Source organism: Polypterus senegalus, chromosome 15, assembly GCF_016835505.1.
Source record: "Polypterus senegalus isolate Bchr_013 chromosome 15, ASM1683550v1, whole genome shotgun sequence".
NCBI classification, from domain to species: domain Eukaryota; kingdom Metazoa; phylum Chordata; class Cladistia; order Polypteriformes; family Polypteridae; genus Polypterus; species Polypterus senegalus.
The window spans coordinates 91,626,320-91,647,055 of NC_053168.1; the positions used below are offsets into that span (position 1 = coordinate 91,626,320).

The 20,736-nt window shown below is 38.8% G+C and overlaps 1 protein-coding gene across 3 annotated transcripts in view; it reads right to left on the minus strand.

Annotated features, from left to right (window-relative positions):
* taf2 (TAF2 RNA polymerase II, TATA box binding protein (TBP)-associated factor) overlaps positions 1-20,736 on the minus strand; it is a 379,690-nt gene that overhangs the window by 244,401 nt on the left and 114,553 nt on the right. For all 3 annotated transcript variants that reach the window (XR_005630659.1, XM_039736433.1, XM_039736434.1), the window contains 2 exons: positions 17,964-18,118; positions 9,667-9,781 (listed from right to left, as the gene is read on the minus strand). Coding sequence is in view for 2 of the 3 variants with exons in the window: in XM_039736433.1 (XP_039592367.1) it covers positions 9,667-9,781; positions 17,964-18,118 (270 nt within the window). In the remaining variant the exon portion in view is untranslated. The remainder of the gene's footprint in view (positions 1-9,666; positions 9,782-17,963; positions 18,119-20,736) is intronic.

The window sequence follows — 20,736 nt, forward strand, 5'->3', positions numbered from 1 at the left end:
CCGGGAATCGTAGGGCGCACAAGAGCATGTTAGCAACCATTAAGAAGAAAATTAGGGAAGCTAAAAGGCAGTTAAGACAGGAATAGAGCAGAAAAGGCAAAAAGATGACCCAAAGAGATTCTTTCAATATTTTAGTAATAAAAGAACAGTAAAGGAGGAGGTGAAGTGCATCAGGAATAGTAAAGGGGTTTTAAAAATACAGTGAAACAGAAGATGATCTAAACTCGCATTTTTCTGAGGTCTTCACATGTGAGGAAGCTGATACCCTCCCAGCATTAAAAAGGACAAGTAATGAGGTAGAGTGATTTGGAAATTGCAAATGGAGTACTACTGCTTCGATTAAATAGGATGAAATCAAACAAATCAGCAGGACCAGATAATATATATCCTCAAGTTCCTAAGTAGGTTAGCAATTAGATACATAAACCCTTGACACACATTTTCAGTCAGCACAAGCAGCATGCAATCCCATCCCACACCAACACAGCTGAAGTTCTCCCAGCACAAGTCTGTTTATCTGGGTGTGAGGTGCCTGGAAATATATAGGGTCAATAATATATCATTTTTTGGAATACATACATTTCCTGTGTGTTCTGTGCCCACAACGGTCCGGGTATATGTAGGAAACAGGAAATGCAAGGCAAGAAATGTTGAACACAAAACTAAAACTTTTTTCATGTTATAATAATGACAAAATGCAGACATGAAGTACTGTATATTACGTGTGAAGACTGAAGTCCAAATATCAAACACTTTCACAAAAGGTATAACAAAACAAGTGCTCCTTTATTCAAGAATATAACTTAAGAAAAAGAAATTAATCAATTTACATGTTGATGTCAATATGTAAATACTGAAGCCCAAATAACAGTTGCATGGCTGGTTTAGAGGCAAGACCGCCTGCTTCTAAATCAGTGGGTTGCTGGTTCGATCCTGGGTTTTCCCTGAATTTACTGTTTTAAGTACCACGCTGCTTTTGTTATTGCTATTATAAACAGACTTAAGCTTGGAGAAGTTAATTTGCGTCTGTGGGGGATGGGATAGCAGGCTGCTGGTGTTGACTGATATATTTGCAAAGCAAAGACACTGATGACAAGGTGTGAAGGTGTGCCGGCATTATGACTTTTTTCGTAGGCTTCAGGGATTCTTGTGTTGAGAAAAAGAAAATTAAGAATTGAAATGAATGTAAAATTATGAAGGTAATTAGTACGGTGTATCAAGACTGTTATTTTAAAATGAGTTCATCAAGAAGGGTAAATTTTCAACAAACATTAGGACGTTTTTCTTTACACAGAGAACCACAGACATATGGAATAAGCTACCAAGTAGGGTGGTAGACAATATTTCCTTAGGGACTTTTAAAATTAGACTTGATATTATTTTAAAAGAATTAAGTGGATTAGCTTGGCAACCTTTGCAGGGCTGAATGACCTGTTCTCGTCTACGCTGTTCTAATGTTTTAATGTAAAGGATCATAGAAAAGGAAAAGAATCTGGTGCATCTGCCTACTGCCTAAGGATCAAAGAATAGCAGCTTTGTAAGTTTCCTAGCACTCTAGTTATACCACGCACATTCACAAATGGCATTACCATTTACAAGTTTAGCATAATATTAAAGCAACACTGCTGTCTTCCGACACGATTTCAAAGCAGCATCTCTGAAAAAAGCTGCCACTTGTGACATGATTCTAAAGCAACATCTTCATACAAATGGTATAGAAGCAGCATGCATGAACACAGAATAAGCTTCAATAAAATACTGTATCTGTGACATCAAAAGCATGCATTTAGTTTTATGAGCTCTGAATATTAGAGGCATTAAAACTGTACAATTTAAAATCCTCTGGATAAAGTTAGGTCTGGATAAAGTTAGGTTTAAGGAAGAATGAGTACTTATTCCGTGTCCAGTAAAAAATGCTTGAGTGAAGAAAGAGAGGTTTTATAAGCCTCAGTGATAAGAGGACAAAAAAAATAGTCTGACGCTGAGCTGGCTAGTGACAAAGACACAGAAAGAGATGGCGAGAATCTAGAAAATGATCTGGCTACAGAAAGAACTGGACTTGACCACAGATTTTGTTTAACTACTAAGATTTTAGGCCACCTGGAATCTACATATACTGAATGCACTGCTGATCATCATCTACTTTCAGATCAACAAGATGATCTAGACTGAACTGTTACAAAGGGCCACACCTCTTTCAGCTTCAGTTTCAAGGCACTAAAACTGAATAGTGTATACCTAAAGGTTGGAAAGTGTACAAAGTAAAATACAAGAGTGGTGACAGAGATGTAATACATCTCTGTAGTCAACAGAAAAATAATCTGCATCTTAAAAGGGGATTTATTGCTTTAAGAAAAGGAGTCCTCAAAAGCATTCCAATGATAAAACAAGGTATGAAGAGGATTTCATCAGCCAGTCCAGTGGCAAGACAAAGAAAAAAATCTATATACAGTACAGGCCAAAAGTTTGGACACACCTCCTCATTCAATGTGTTTTCTTTATTTTCATGACCATTTACATTGGTAGATTCTCACTGAAGGCATCAAAACTATGAATGAACACATGTGGAGTTATGTACTTAACAAAAAAAGGTGAAATAACTGAAAACATGTTTTATATTCTAGTTTTTTCAAAATAGCCACCCTTTGCTCTGATTACTGCTTTGCACAGTCTTGGCATTCTCTCGATGAGCTTCAACAGGTAGTCACCTGAAATGGTTTTATTGGGCAAGACAACCATGAAAAGCACGCCGGAAGGGGTGTGGATTCACTAAGCCGCCAAAAAGTGAGACACCTATGGCGCATGCAGGAAGGAGCCACGCCCACCAACTCCAAGACCATTGGATACGATGACAACTCGCAGGGCCACGCCCAGCAACTCGGATGCGACGACACAGAAAAAATGGCGTCATTTATATTCATCTGTCGTAAAGGCCACATGCAGTGTAGGTCAGGTTAATGTCATGTACCTCCGAGCTACGTTGACTGTTCAAAGAGGCATGTTTCACGCAGTGGTGAATCGCCATATGCAGCGTGTGAAACGGTTTGTGAGGGGTATCCCATGGGATCCTTAAAACAATCCTATACAACTGAGGTTGAAGCACAATGAAGTAAGCAGTCTTTAAAAACCGACTTTTCGGTTACGACACACGACCGCGTACACCATAGCAAACTGTTTTACACGCTACATACAGCAATTCGCATCCACGACAAACATGAATCTTCTTAGATGTTCCTGCAGGAACACAGAAGACGTTTTCCTGCCCACAAATACTCCTTTTTCACTGGCCGGCGTCTACCCTTGCTCTCTAGGCATTCACACTGGCTGCCCATTTGCCCGGACGCAAAAACTCACCGACCACCTAGACCACCCAGTTACTCCCTTTCGTTTGTTGTAAGAGTCCACATCCACGTCTGAGCCACGCGCATGAGATTGACCGTGTGTCTACCCAGCGCAGAGAGGCGTGGGTAAGCCGTCGAACCCCATTCGGGCTGCAAGCCGTGGAATTCACACTAAGTGTGACTCATACGCTCCCACTCATTACTTCCCTACCCTTTGTGCACACCTCCCTCCCACCGCGCTACTACCGTGGTCGGGTATCTTGGTGGATTATATATAGAAAAGCAGCCAAAACCGAGGGGTATCCCATGGGGTCCTTAAAACATTCCTTTACAACTGAGGTTGTAACACAATGAAGTAAGCAGTCTTTAAAAAACGAGTTTTCAGTTACGACGCACGACCGTGTGCACCATAACAAACTGTTTTGCACGCTACATACAGCAATTCGCATCCGCGACAAACATGCGTCTTCTTAGATGCTCCTGCACTTTGTACACACACCCCTCCCAACTCGCTGCTACCGTGGTCAGGGGTCTTGGTGGATTATATATAGAAAGGCAGCCAAAACCGCACAGGGAAATAAAGTCTAGAGTTCCATCTTTTCTTTCACTTTCTGTTGTATCCTCAAACCCTCCTTTTAGACAACTGTGTCTTTCCAGAAGTGTTCAACCATCAATAAATAATTATGCAGCGTTTGTTATGCCGCGGGTTCACTATTGTATTGTATTTTGCTCTCTCTAGAGTTTTATCTTTTCATTCGCTTACTGTTGTATTCTCACACCAACCCGTTTTAGAACACCGTGTCTTTCCAGAAGTGTTTAGCATTCAATAAATAATTATGCATGACATTGAGCGTGTGTCTACCCAGCGTGGATAAGCCGTTTTACCCCATTCGGGCTGCAAACCGTGGAATTCACACTATCTACAACTCATACGCTCCCACTGGTTGCGTCCCAACCTTTTGTACACACCCCCATCCGACCTTGCTACTACCGTGGTCGGGTGTCTTGGTGGATTATATATAGAAAAGCAGCCAAAACCGCACAGAGCAATGAAAAGTCTACGTCAGTCACAGGTACATCTGGACTGTGTAAAGACGACGACTCAAGTGACGAGTTGGAGGTGGGCACATGAGCAGGCAGTGCATACTGAACGAGAAATCAGCAGACTAGCATGACAGACGGAGCTGAATGGACATCCTTCTACTCTCCTCCCATTCCACACTCTACGCCGTGCACCCCCATCCCTCTGTCTGGCAGGAAAAGGCGCGAAGACGGTCCGCCAGTTTTCAGTCACGGACGATTGTGTGTGGGTTCGTTCCGTGCATTGTTACAATTTTGCATTTCTTGCTGATTTATTACATTACCGATTTTTCAAATGTTAATTTTCTCCAAGTGCTTAAAAATCATTAAAAAAACAGGCCTGATTATGCGGCATATAGTACGCCGCGGGTTGGCTAGTTATTTATATTTTAATTCATTCTGGGGCCACTGCAGCCAAGGGCAGCCTGAGAATGATATTGACTATAATGAATATTTTGTAATTTATTACTTTATTTCAGTTCATCTTTTCAGCTACTATAATGGTTTAATGTACTTTTTCATCTCAGTTTAGCTAATTTTATCTCAGTTTATTAATAGTTTTCAGCTTTATTAATGCCTTTAAATCCGGATATGTGAGTGAGTACATTACTTTACTCACTTGTGTGTTTTTATATTTACAAACACACACACACACACATATATATACATATATATATATATACACACACACATATATACACACATATACATATACAGGTACATTATTTTAATAAATGCTATTGTTGACCAACTGTAAACAAGTGCTCTGCCAATGAATGAGTTTCACCTCTCTCTGACATTTTTATTATTTCTACTTTATTTTCTATAGTGATGGTTTTTCTCTTCTTTACTGTATTACCAGCACTTGCATTAGATTTGTGTTTCAGGGATGTTCTTGAATAGTGAAGACAAAAGGTTAAGATGAACTCTTCTGCACAGCGCTATACACACTATCACAGCAGGAAGGCATCCATCAACACGTTTGATGTACTGACAAGAGATAACTTCCTGCTATGTGCGTAACAGTACAAGCAGGCTTACTATTGAGAATGACTGGGGGCAGCAATGGGGGGGTCCATCACTCGCCCACCACACAGTCACCTCCACTACAGTATGCTGCCTGCAGGGTCCACCACCGAGAATGAACACGGTGCGGCCAAAGGCGGGTAGTGAATCATCCAACTCCAATTCAACAGGCAGGCATCTGAGGCACGCTACAATGCTATCCCCGCCGCCCCGTTCACCCTCAATGGCCTCTGTTCAGCCACAACTGAGTCACCATTTGCAGCACTACTAGCCGTGTGTGCTAGGCAGGCACTTAAACGCCACGCCCCCCTCCATCCAGCCTGCATCCAGTCAGCAGCACTAGCTGCGGCAGCGTAGTGAGTGGGCAGCGAACCATCGTCCTGCACACGAGCAATAGCTGTGGCCCCTGTGACTATGGACCACAGGTCACCGCTTGCTGCCGGAAGCTGCCTGAGGGACACTACACTACGGGAGCAGCGAAATCGCCCCTCTCCAGCCACCGCTTGCAACATCACCTGTCCGAAGATGACGGAGCGGCAGTTACTGAGGCGCATACATCGCAGCCGTGGCCTCATTCGTAAGTCTGTAACCTGGGGACTTACCTGTGTGTGTGTGTGTGTGTGTGTGTGTGTGTGTGTATATATATATATATATATATATATATATATATATATATATATATATATACAGTGGTGTGAAAAACTATTTGCCCCCTTCCTGATTTCTTATTCTTTTGCATGTTTGTCACACAAAATGTTTCTGATCATCAAACACATTTAACCATTAGTCAAATATAACACAAGTAAACACAAAATGCAGTTTTTAAATGATGGTCTTTATTATTTAGGGAGAAAAAAAAATCCAAACCTACATGGCCCTGTGTGAAAAAGTAATTGCCCCCTGAACCTAATAACTGGTTGGGCCACCCTTAGCAGTAATAACTGCAATCAAGCGTTTGCGATAACTTGCAATGAGTCTTTACAGCTCTGGAGGAATTTTGGCCCACTCATCTTTGCAGAATTGTTGTAATTCAGCTTTATTTGAGGGTTTTCTAGCATGAACCGCCTTTTTAAGGTCATGCCATAGCATCTCAATTGGATTCAGGTCAGGACTTTGACTAGGCCACTCCAAAGTCTTCATTTTGTTTTTCTTCAGCCATTCAGAGGTGGATTTGCTGGTGTGTTTTGGGTCATTGTCCTGTTGCAGCACCCAAGATCGCTTCAGCTTGAGTTGACGAACAGAAGGCCGGACATTCTCCTTCAGGATTTTTTGGTAGACAGAAGAATTCATGGTTCCATCTAACACAGCAAGCCTTCTAGGTCCTGAAGCAGAAAAACAACCCCAGACCATCACACTACCACCACCATATTTTACTGTTGGTATGATGTTCTTTTTCTGAAATGCGGTGTTCCTTTTACGCCAGATGTAACGGGACATTTGCCTTCCAAAAAGTTCAACTTTTGTCTCATCAGTCCACAAGGTATTTTCCCAAAAGTCTTGGCAATCATTGAGATATTTCTTAGCAAAATTGAGACAAGCCCTAATGTTCTTTTTGCTTAACAGTGATTTCGTCTTGGAAATCTGCCATGCAGGCCGTTTTGCCCAGTCTCTTTCTTATGGTGGAGTCGTGAACACTGACCTTAATTGAGGCAAGTGAGGCCTGCAGTTCTTTAGACGTTGTCCTGGGGTCTTTGTGACCTCTCGGATGAGTCGCCTCTGTACTCTTGGGGTAATTTTGGTCGGCCGGCCACTCCTGAGAAGGTTCACCACTTTTCCATGTTTTTGCCATTTGTGGATAATGGCTCTCACTGTGGTTCGCTGGAGTCCCAAAGCTTTAGAAATGGCTTTATAACCTTTACCAGACTGATAGATCTCAATTACTTCTGTTCTCATTTGTTCCTGAATTTCTTTGGATCTTGGCATGATGTCTAGCTTTTGAGGTGCTTTTGGTCTACTTCTCTGTGTCAGGCAGCTCCTATTTAAGTGATTTCTTGATTGAAACAGGTGTGGCAGTAATCAGGCCTGGGGTGGCTACGAAATTGAACTCAGGTGTGATACACCACAGTTAGGTTATTTTTAACAAGGGGCAATTACTTTTTCACACAGGGCCATGTAGGTTTGGATTTTTTTTCTCCCTAAATAATAAAAACCATCATTTAAAAACTGCATTTTGTGTTTACTTATGTTATATTTGACTAATGGTTAAATGTGTTTGATGATCAGAAACATTTTGTGTGACAAACATGCAAAAGAATAAGAAATCAGGAAGGGGGCAAATAGTTTTTCACACCACTGTATATATACACACACATATATATATATATATATATATATATATATACATATATATATATATATATACACACACATATATATATATATATATATATATATATATATATATATATATATATATATATATATACACACATATATATATATATATACAGTGGAGGAAATAATTATTTGACCCCTCACTGATTTTGTAAGTTTGTCCAATGACAAAGAAATGAAAAGTCTCAGAACAGTATCATTTCAATGGTAGGTTTATTTCAACAGTGGCAGATTGCACATCAAAAGGAAAATCGAAAAAATAACTTTAAATAAAAGATAGAAATTGATTTGCATTTCATTGAGGGAAATAAGTTTTGAACCCTCTAACAAAAAAGACTTAATACTTAGTGGAAAAACCCTTGTTTGCAAGCACAGAGGTCAAACGTTTCTTGTAATTGATGACCAAGTTTGCATACATTTTAGGAGGAATGTTGGTCCACTCCTCTTTGCAGATCATCTCTAAATCCCTAAGGTTTGAGGCTGTCTCTGTGCTACTCTGAGCTTGAGCTCCCTCCATAGGTTTTCTATTGGATTAAGGTCCGAGACTGACTAGGCCACTCCATGACCTTAATGTGCTTCTTCTTGAGCCACTCCTTTGTTGCCTTTGCTGTATGTTTTGGGTCATTGTCGTGCTGGAACACCCATCCACGACCCATTTTCAGTTTCCTGGCAGAGGGAAGGAGATTGTCGCTCAGGATTTCACGATACATGGCTCCAGTCCATTTTCCGTTAATGCGATTAAGTTGTCCTGTGCCCTTAGCAGAAAAACACCCCAAAGCAAAATGTTTCCACCCCCATGCTTGACGGTGGGGACGGTGTTTTGGGGTCATAGGCAGCATTTTTCTTCCTCCAAACACAGCGAGTTGAGTTAATGCCAAAGAGCTCTATTTTGGTCTCATCAGACCACAGCACCTTCTCCCAGTCACTCTCTGAATCATTCAGGTGTTCATTGGCAAACTTCAGACGGGCCTGCAGATGTGCCTTCTTGAGCAGGGGACCTTGAGCCCTGCAGGATTTTAATCCATTGCGTGTAATGTGTTTCCAATGGTTTTCTTGTGACTGTGGTCCCTGCTAATTTGAGGTCATTAACTAACTCCTCCCGTAGTTCTAGGATTCTTTTTCACCTTTTCAGAACCATTGACACCCCACGAGGTGAGATCTTGCGTGGAGCCCCAGAGCGAGGTCGATTGATGGTCATTTTGTGCTCCTTCCATTTTCAACAATCGCACCAACAGTTGTCACCTTCTCTCCCAAAGCTTGCTAATGGTTTTGTAGCCCATTCCAGCCTTGTGCAGGTCTACAATTTTGTCTCTGACATCCTTGGACAGCTCTTTGGTCTTTCCCATGTTGTAGAGTGTGGAGTCTGCTTGATTGATTGATTCTGTGGACAGGTGTCTTTTATACAGGTGACTAGTTAAGACAGGTGTCCTTAATGAGGGTGACTAATTGAGTAGAAGTGTCTAACCACTCTGTGGGAGCCAGAACTCTTAATGGTTGGTAGGGGTTCAAAACTTATTTCCCTCAATGAAATGCAAATCAATTTCTATCTTTTATTTAAAGTTATTTTTCGATTTTCCTTTTGATGTGCAATCTGCCACTGTTGAAATAAACCTACCATTGAAATGATACTGTTCTGAGACTTTTCATTTTTTGTCATTGGACAAACTTACAAAATCAGTGAGGGGTCAAATAAATATACATACACACACACACAGTATATATATATGTGCGTGTGTGTGTGAGAGAGAGAGTTTTGCTTACTTTGACCCAAGATATATGTTGGAGAGGAGAGGACAACATCTATATAGAGTGTATTTGGTTTGCTGTGCTATTTTCCCTTTTAAAAACACATATACTTTCTAAATTACTACTTAATGCTACTTACCACATATTTCTGTGTTCCTGGTGATGTATAGTCTTGTTTTATCTCCAATTCAAGGACATTCCTTTTCCTGTTAAAAGCAAAGCTCCCATAGAATTTCACAACTGAGCTTTGGTCTCTGGTGATGAATAATTAAGTTTAACATACACAATAAATACACTATTATTTTAAATTAGACCTGGATAAAAATTGCCTGTTTTATAGTTTTAGAAATTACAGTGATCCCTCGCTATATCACGCTTTGACTTTCACGGCTTCACTTTCTGAGAACTTTTATCTAAGCCATACGATGGTTCCTAAACATGCTGCTTTTTCTAAGCGTTCTGACTAAAAAAAAAAAAAGCGCCGGAGGAAGATGCTTACTATCCAGGAGAAGGTGAAACTCTTGGATATGATTAAAGATGGCAATACCCTACAAAAGCCTCCTCACGCATATGAAAAGACAGCGCCAGCAACTGCCTATCAAGATGTTCTTCAGCCGCGCACCCAGACACCCACTGCCTACTCCTAGTACTTCTTCACTGAAGACAACAACGCACCTGCTGAAGATACTGCACCACCTCTGAAGACTCTCCTACTGAGGTCGTGCCTTCATAGGTTAGTGGTTGTGTGCAATTAAATGGACAGTACAATAATCTACTAGATAAAAGCGTTCAGGATGGTCCATCTTTCCCGTGAGTGCAAAGTGTAGCGGTATTCCGCTTATTACAGACTTACTACTTGCGGCTTGAGGTACGAAGCGACGCGATGTGAGCAGAGTTCTGGTGCTGTAACTGTTCCCTTGCTTTTGTGCGCAATGCGCTGGAAAAATAGACAAAATTATGTCTCTGGAAATAATTAATGTTGATGGAGTACAAATGCCTCACTGCGTAGTAAATATCAGGGGAGATGGTGCTTGCTTATTCTCATCTATAGCTTATTTAGTGCATGAAACTCGCTCTTTAGCGGTACAGATTCGGGCTGACATTGTACGACTTTGGACAGGCACTTGAGGGGCTAAAAAAAAACTTAGGTTTTCGGGAGATGTTATGAATGGGCACTTTGATGTTCTCATTCCCTATACTTACATGCCTAATGGACACATGGAGCGCACAAAAATTGAGGATAAAAGGCGAGTGAACCTAATAATATGATATTTGTAACGTCTAATATGTCTTATTTTCTCTTATTTTGTCTAATATATTGGGTATCTGAGTGTAATGGTGACTAAAGGGTGTTATTTCATGTCTAGAGGGCTCTAATAATGTTAAAAAAATGGATTTAGAAGGTCATAAAACAGGTTTTCTATACTCTAACTGCGAAAATATTCAATTTATAAATAAAGAATCCTACTTCGCGAAAATTCATTTAGCACGGTAGAGTCTGGAACGGATTAACCGTGATAAACGAGGGTTCACTGTACATTAATTTACCAGGTAAAGTCAGGCATCTTGAAGTATCTTAAGTGGCAAAAAATGAATAATACAGACAGAGAATGCTGCATAAAGTTATTCAACTAATACCCACTCAATAGACCTTAAGAGATTCGCAGCACTATTAAAAAAATAAACAGCTTTGAATCATAATACAGTTATGAGAAAACCTCATGAAATCAAACATGGATCTCATCAAATGGTGTTTTTAAATTGTTAGATGTGTTCCAGAGTTAGTCACCATAGATGTCTATTAACGTCAGAAAGTTTGTATTTATTATTCTCCATGAAAACAAGAAATCAAAAATTTTCTTCAAACATCAATACAAACTACATGGGTTAAGTAATATTTAAAAAAAATGATTTAGATGGAGTATTCCTTAAGAAAATGTTTTGGTTAAATCTGTATAAATTCACACTTACAGAGGAACACACAGAATATTTACATTTAGGAAATTTTTCGAAGTTTCTAGCTACTTCATTAATTTCTGACTATCTACTTATTATTGCTGCTGCGTTTTTAAGGGGAAGGTTGCACTGAGTGTGGCTAACACTATAAGAACATATACCGTGGATCCTGTTATATAAGCTGAGAATTTCATCCTAGATTTTTGGCTTGGAGTTTGGGGGTCGGTTTATACAACAAGTATCGTTTCAGATTCAAGATTTCCAGCGCAATGCCGGTTTTGCCGATGAATACGGAAGTAAATAATGACTAAACCACAGAGTCATCTTTCAGAAGAAGAAGTAACTTTGCATGCCGGTACTTTAAATTAAATAAAGAATTTATTCAAAAAAGTGTTTTAGTTGTTGATTTTATTAATAAAATTTATAATAAATTATCGGGAAGTTTAAAATAAAAATTTTTGTTTTGATTTACGATCAACATCTTGATTTACGACCGGATGCGGTCACGCGTGTATCCACTTGCGATTGTAAACAAACAACCGAGAGCGTTAGTAGCGTCAGTCGGAGCCCAGATACATGTGTTTGTGGATATAATTTTGTTCATTGCCATGATTTACATATATAATTCATTAAGACCATGTAAGCAAGACACATACAGTAATTGCTAAGGAAGGAAGAGAAGGTAAAGAAAGCGATCACAATCGAAACGAAGATGGAAATTATGTGGAAATATGAGAGTGCTGTTCGTGTGACCGATCTCGCTAATATGTACAGCATGTCGAAATCCACCATCTCGACAATTTTATAAAGATTTGCATAAGGAGGCTCCTTCTAAACAATAACCACCTTCCGTTTCATTCTCCTCCTCCTCCCTTCCTGCAGCCCAAAGATGTCAAATTAAATGGTGAGTACAGTATGAAATTGTTGTTTCTAGAATAGAATGCCTTTTATTGTCACTATACACATCTACAATGAGATTAAAAGCAGCTCCTTCAGTGCAGAAAAAAAGTTTTGTATAGGGATTGTATGGTTGTTTTTTTAGCCTTAGCATAATGCCGGATCTGTGGCCCCACTTCTGCTTTCTTTCCCTCCTCCGTCTGTGTCGTCTCCTAGACCCAACAACCCGCTGGTCTTGCTATGTTGTCTGGGATGTTGTGCCTGTGATGAAAAACACTCGAAACAGATGTCTGGCTCTGGACACCGATGTCTATAAGGTTCTGATGGGTGTAGCGGATGTTCGCTGAGCCAATCGTGCACAAACAAGGAAAAAAAAAGTACAAAAACAACAAAAAAGTGTACTGAAAAGGAGAGCCCTGAGCTGCTGCGACCATGCGCGCCGCCATGCTCCTAGCTTAATCTAGCCTACTTCTGGTAGGCTAGGCACTTTTTATAACTTTTTGGTTAGCACATTAGAAAAATTATTGGTGTTTTGGTAAATTATGCACATTATACAACCCTTTTTTATTATGAAAAAGTTAAGTAAGTGTTGCAGTGGGAGGTTCGGAACGCATTATGGGTTAGCTTTCGCGAAGGAATTAAGTTTGTAAGTCAAGGGTCCACTGTATTGCGTATTTACGTTAATCAAATTAATAACGAGTCCCTGGAAATCCACCCGCCAATGTACCGTATTTGCGTATATAGTTTCAACACAAAGGTTTCATTTTACCAAACTTCTCTGCAATTACTTCATGGTTTCCATTAAAAATGCCGCCAGTCTCAAATTCTCGCCGATAAACATGATAAATAAACCTGATGAGACACTTTTAAGGAAATTTAGAAAATTTTGCTTGGAGAAGGGGGTCGGCTTAAATATCGGTCATCGGCAAATACATGTAATTTAGTAGTTAGAGAAGGGGATCGGCTAATATACCGAGTCGGCTTATATTCCAGGATCTACGGTATTCAAAATATATGATGAACTGTAAAAAGTAAATTAATTCACAATCGAAAGCAACACACTGTTTTTTTCGTTTTTGAAATATAAGAAAGGCATAATGAGAGAAATCAAACAAAATGTTAAAACAAAACATGGCAGAAATGAACATTACTTGCAGACTACAAAATATACATAAGGTTTAATTTCATTACTTAATATATTTTAAATAACAACCAAAAATAAACTGTGAAAAAGTTATGACAATGTATGCTTATTGTTGTTATACAGTGGTGTGAAAAACTATTTGCCCCCTTCCTGATTTCTTATTCTTTTGCATGTTTGTCACCAGGGGTGTGGAAATCAAATTTGTTTCTACTTGTCCACGAACAAGTAAACTTGGAAAATCCACTTGTCCGCCAGTTAAATTCTCTTGCCCATAAACAAATAACAAAAGTGAAAAATAGTTTATTTTTTCTGATCTCTTTTATTGATACCAAAACTGCCTTCCATTTTAAAACTGAAAAAAAATCTTTCAGGGAGTAGTATTTTGTCACCTTGCTCTAGAACATTATATAAGAGATTCCCTTATTTTAACTGGCTAATAAACAATGCCTTCATTATAGCTACACTAGTTCTTTTTTCATATATTACAGTTACATAACAGAACACTGTCCTGATTCATTTTCTGCCATGTTCTTCAGCTTTTGTGTTACAACATCTTCTCCCCCAAGAGTCTTTACTATCTCAGACAGCATGGGCTGAATGCTGTTCATTTCTGCTTGAGCTGAACTGCATGGTTCCTGGACTGATGGTTCTGCAGTGGATGCTGATGACTTTTCAGGTTTTTTATGAGTGATGTGCCTGTTTCCAGGTGACAGCCAGAATTCCACAGCTGGTCGTGGATCAAACTCTCCTAAAGAAGCAGTATTGAACAGCCTAGCATAACACTCAACCTCCGAGCATTCAGCTTTAGAAAACACTTTTTCAAATGAACCAACTTTTTTCTTACTTTTAGATTAATGTCTTAAACCCCCAGTTCCTATCCTTTCTCTTTCTGCACATAACCAATCACCACACGATAAACGTATTTGTGAAATTAAAACTAGTTATAAGCTTAGACCTCTGAATGGATGGCATAATTAAACATGTATAACGAAAATTGTTTTTAAAGTTCTGAAAACTGAGGTCTAGGTTTTAATTTCACAAAGACGCTTATCGTGTGGTGATTGGTTATATGGAGAAAGACAAAGGCTAGGAACTGGGGGTTTAGTACGTACGATAGACACAGCAAACATGCAATAAAGAAAGCCTGCTCAGAAAAACATCCATTGAATTCTTTGTTCGTATCTTCGACCTCCAGATGACGAACCCAACATTTACACAGTATTTCAGTTAAACCTGTGCGATACCCATTCAAATACAGTATCCAGTTGTTTGGAGACTCGTCACACCTGCCATAAACTTCTCTACACTGAAAGTAGAACTGAGAACCCCATAATGCAAGGGAGCAGTACTACAGTCACGCCACCGTGCCCCCCGCCACCCATGTCTAATACATGCTTTAATGCATTTCATCGTGAAAAAGATATCAAGTATTTATCTTAGTATTCTGAATGTTCATTGAGCAGGAATATCATGAAGTCAATGTCGGCGATTGCTGGCGCCTCTCACTGCAAGAGAAAGTCAGTTTAAGAAGCGCGCAGAGATTAACAACTGGGTCGGGGAACACTTAATATAAAGCATTTAATGTGCTACATTAATTTATGACGGGGTTTCAGAAAATCTAGTAAATGAAACATTCATTTTAAGATGAAATTTAGTTTGCGACATTCAACTGACAAAATAAACTACGAGAATAAAGTCAACATGTCGACATTAATCTCGACATTTACATTTTTTTTGTCTTCACTGTGTCCGTATTTTTTTCAGTGGCCTTAGTACACTTCCTTAGGTTTTTCAAGGCCTGTTGTGCCAGTTTTAATCAAGAAATGATCAATTTCTCATCCGCGATGCTACATGCTTCAGTTTCAACAACACGCATATAGCGAGAACAACGTACTTACCGCAGTGCATTATGGGTTACGCAGGTAATTCCTAATGACGTATTAGAAATTCAGCAAGAGGTTACATTTCCAAAGAAGTAAATATTACCGATATTGTCGGGAAAAAAATAATCGCGTCTAAGTGAAGATTTTTTTTGATATTTTATAACATTTGGACACCGTTAGAATGTTTTCTTTATTTTTAAAAACTGACAGTGAAACCAACTTGTTTTATTTGAAAAATTCTCTAATCAAAAATGATCTATAGACAGCTCATCAAAATTGATGTCACGCAATAAATTTCTTAACTCCTCAATATATCACAACCTATGTGAAATTGCAAATTCCAGAAAAGATCAAATGCCTAACAAGCTTTATGTGGCGAAAACAATTGCATTGTAGGTGAAATGACCGCATTTTTATGTAGAAAAAATTAATTTTATTAATGATATATAAAAGATATCGATTATAATGAAAAATCATCAAATTACATCGTAATGTTGGCATGAAAAAAAAGACCGCATCTCCAAGCGTGTAAATAGTAGGGTAAAATACTTATGTAAGATCACGAGTGCTTCCCCTTTGAAAAATCAGCCATCATTTTGTAAACAATATTGAATACCTATTTGAGACATAAAGAACATGCTTAAGTAAACTGTACGCACGAAGTACGTACCCAAATGTTTAAAATTTGAAAGTAGTGGTAAAAATGTGCCCTGAACTGCACATTTAATTCTTTTTTTCTCCAGAAAAATTGCACTTGCCCGCGGACAACTGAAACCAGAAAACACGCTTGTCCGACAGTCAATTGGATTGGCGGTTGGCGTTGGATTTCCGCACCCCTGTTTGTCACACAAAATGTTTCTCATCATCAAACACATTTAACCATTAGTCAAATATAACACAAGTAAACACAAAATGCAGTTTTTAAATGATGGTTTTTGTTATTTAGGGAGAAAAAAATCCAAACCTACATGGCCCTGTGTGAACAAGTAATTGCCCCCTTGTTAAAAAATAAAATAAAAATGGTGGTGTATCACACCTGAGTTCAATATCCGTAGCCACCCCCAGGACTGATTACTGCCATAACCTGTTTCAATCAAGAAATCACTTAAATAGGAGCTGCCTGACACAGAGAAGTAGACCAAAAGCACCTCAAAAGCTAGACATCATGCCAAGATACAAAGAAATTCAGGAACAAATGAGAACAGAAGTAATTGAGATCTATCAGTCTGGTAAAGGTTATAAAGCCATTTCTAAAGCTTTGGGACTCCAGCGAACCACAGTGAGAGCCATTATCCACAAATGGCAAAAACATGGAACAGTGGTGAACCTTCCCAGGAGTGGCGGCCACCAAAATTACCCCAAGAGCGCAGAGACGACTCATCCGAGAGGTCACAAAAGACCCCAGGACAACGTCTAAAGAACTGCAGGCCTCACTTGCCTCAATTAAGGTCAGTGTTCACGACTCCACCATAAGAAAGAGACTGGGAAAAAACGGCCTGCATGGCAGATTTCCAAGACGCAAACCACTGTTAAGCAAAAAGAACATTAGGGCTCCACTCAATTTTGCTAAGAAACATCTCAATGATTGCCAAGACTTTTGGGAAAATACCTTGTGGACTGATGAGACAAAAGTTGAGCTTTTTGGAAGGCAAATGTCCCGTTACATCTGGCGTAAAAGGAACACAGCATTTCAGAAAAAGAACATCATACCAACAGTAAAATATGGTGGTGGCAGTGTGATGGTCTGGGGTTGTTTTGCTGCTTCAGGACCTGGAAGGCTTGCTGTGATAGATGGAACCATGAATTCTACTGTCTACCAAAAATCCTGAAGGAGAATGTCCGCCATCTGTCGTCAACTCAAGCTGAAGCGATCTTGGGTGCTGCAACAGGACAATGATCCAAAACACACCAGCAAATCCACCTCTGAATGGCTGAAGAAAAACAAAATGAAGACTTTGGAGTGGCCTAGTCAAAGTCCTGACCTGAATCCAATTGAGATGCTATGGCATGACCTTAAAAAGGCGGTTCATGCTAGAAAACCCTCAAATAAAGCTGAATTACAACAATTCTGCAAAGATGAGTGGGCCAAAATTCCTCCAGAGCGCTGTAAAAGACTCGCCCAAGTTATCGCAAACGCTTGATTGCAGTTATTGCTGCTAAGGGGGGCCCAACCAGTTATTAGGATCAGGGGGCAATTACTTTTTCACCCATGGCCATGTAGGTTTGGATTTTTTTTCTCCCTAAATAATAAAAACTATCATTTAAAAACTGCATTTTGTGTTTACTTGTGTTATATTTGACTAATGGTTAAATGTGTTTGATGATCAGAAACATTTTGTGTGACAAACATGCAAAAGAATAAGAAATCAGGAAGGGGGCAAATAGTTTTTCACACCACTGTATGTATGCGTAGTTATAACTGCAATCCTACCCATCTTAAGATTTAACAATTTCCGAACATTAAACCTGTTAGAACCAATATGTTTCATTTATTGTTTTCACAAAATGTTACCATTTCACAAGTACCAAATTGTAAAGAAGGCTGTAAAAGGATACACCCATTGCTTTATTAAAGGTCCAATATCTTTCCCTGAAACATTGGAAATTGATTTTAGAAATCCTGATGTTGAAACTAGCATTTGACTCCACATGTGTGACTGAAACTTCTGAGATGATGCTGTACTAGCCAGACTTAAAAGTTTGTTGAATACCTATAGAATAAGAAATCAAAAGAAAAAAAATTAACACAAGTTCATATAAGAGTTAACACAGTAGTTTGGTAATCTACAAAATTTTTAATTAACTCTTTTATTTATACCATTACTTTTGTAAAACATGTTTTAGTATAATAAACAAGTTATCAGATACACATTTTAACAGTAACATTAGTGATTGGAATATTTGAAGGATACAGCCATCAAACATAAGGTGTCAAAAGCCTAATGATCCCAACTGGACAGATTACCAGATATAGCTTCTCGCTGATCTGGAGCTGAATTGACAATGGTGCTAGACTGTCATCAAGGCTTTTTACTGGTTCCCTCATTCTGCTTTTGTTTTTCCCTTCACTTCCCTTCAAGGACAGTCATCGCTTCCTACCTTTTATCTTCTTAACTTGTGCTCTTGGAAAACTGATGACAGGATGAAAAGATGTGAGGACCTATCCATTCTGGCACACTCATATTACTAATTTTCTCAAGAAGCTCTTCAAATAAGTTAATGTTCCATTTTTTTCAACCTTGTTAGAAGTACAGGGTAGAGTGCTAATGGATGGAAGTAAAGGGAACAAAGGAGCTGTCAAAAATGTTCATTTTAATAGTACTAATAATCAAGAAACAAAAAATATATGGGGGAGAAGATGCCAGGAATAAAGAACAATTCTTTCATGGCCTTTAAGATACTGTGGTAGCTAGAAACAGCAATGTAGTGCACTAAACTAGGCTTACATTTGTCAAGGAATGAAGTGAATTTTTCCAACAGAATGGTAAGAGAAAAGAGGAGAGGTCCGATGATCAAAGCAATTCAAGTAGAAAAAGGGCAGATACGGACTATTTGAGCTTAAAATCAAACAAGGTCTCATAGGAATTAAATGGGTTTAACACTAGAATCCCTGAAGCTTATGATAAAACTTGTACTCCCGGGCCACCTTAAATTCATTCGCACCTGTCCTCATCAGCATCTTTTGATTTGCAATTGTGTTGATAGCAGCCTGCTATCCCATCCTCCAACAGACCTGAAGTCAGTCGCAAAATTCTCAGAGCTTAAGTATGTTTATCTGACTGTGAAGTGCCTGAAGTTGAACAAGGTAAATAATATATTGTTATTTGGAATACATACATTTCATGTGTGTTCCATGTCTACAATGATCTGTGTAAATGTAGGATGACAGAAAATGTGAGACAAAAAATGCTGAATACATACCTAAAACAGAAACTTCTTTCATGTTATACTGATAATGACATGAAGTGTATAATGTGTGAAGACTTTATTCTAAATATAAAATGAACATCAACAAATAAATCATTCAATTTACATGTTGCTGTCAATGAGTTAAAAACCCAAGCTCAAATGTCAATCGACAGAAAGTTGATATGATTTCATAGATGGCGCAGAGGTAAGAACTGCTGCAATTATGACTAAAAGGTCTTGGGTTTGAGTTATTACTATAATATAATAAAAACATATATTTGATCTGAGTCTGTAACACCAGGTGCAAATTTTGGCTACTTACAAAAGTTAGCGCTTTTTTTAATTCTGGCAGTGACGTTCACATGGTACAACGAACTTGCCTTTCCCTCTCTGAGTTGATGACATTTATCTCCATTCTTTTCACAAGAGCAGCGATGACCACAGTTGGTGCTGTGGTTGATGCCTGCTCAGAACTATTTGGTGTACTGGCAATCAAAGATATGATGTCCCGTGACCGCTATCAGACTATAATGTGGCAACTGCACTTTGACAACAAAGACACACGAGCAGAACGTGTGAAAAATGACAGACTAGCAGTAATTTCAGACATCTGGCAATGTTTTGTTGGAGATGTGTTTTGAGTTACAACCCAGGGCAAACACTTTCCGAGTCTGTGTTCATAAAGCTTATGGAGCCGTAACAACAGTCCACATGATTTTAAAAGACTGGCTTTATCTTTTTCTGTATACAAACATCAACAACATACATACAAAGTCTGGACAAAGACAGAGCCGTAACAACAGACCATAACACACTTTCCACATGATTTTGAGAGACTGGCTTTATCTTTTAACAAAATATAGTTGAATTTGGATGTTTTTTTTTGCTAAAATGCTCCTTTAATGTTGTGAAAGACAGTCTACCTGATCATAGAGTAGTATACAAACATCAACAACATACAAAGTCAGGTAATACCACTAATCTTTTGTGCCATCTGAAGCAGTGCCATCCTTTACAGGGCCCACAATGGAATACTTCACAGCCCCACACCCAAGCAAGTGCTGCACTAATGGGGATTTGTTTTGTGACTTTCTCTTTTGTCTTGCTTTGTAGCATAAGCTGACCACATTTGAGTGAATATGTCAATTTTGCTTATGTTCTCTTTCAAAGCTGCTTCAATTTGCACAGAGGATACAGTATATACAGAATGTTTTTGACTATATTTTTTGTGGTTTGTTACCCAACCATTTAAAACAGTTTTAATCTACACAAAGGGTAAGACAGGGTATAGTGGTTGTTTGAGATTTTATTTTGTATTAATACCTACTTTGTTTATTTGAAACGGATTAAAGTATTTACTTTGTATTCTCCAGCAAAATTTAAAAGCTGTAAGATTTTAGTTAGCAATTTAAGAATTTTA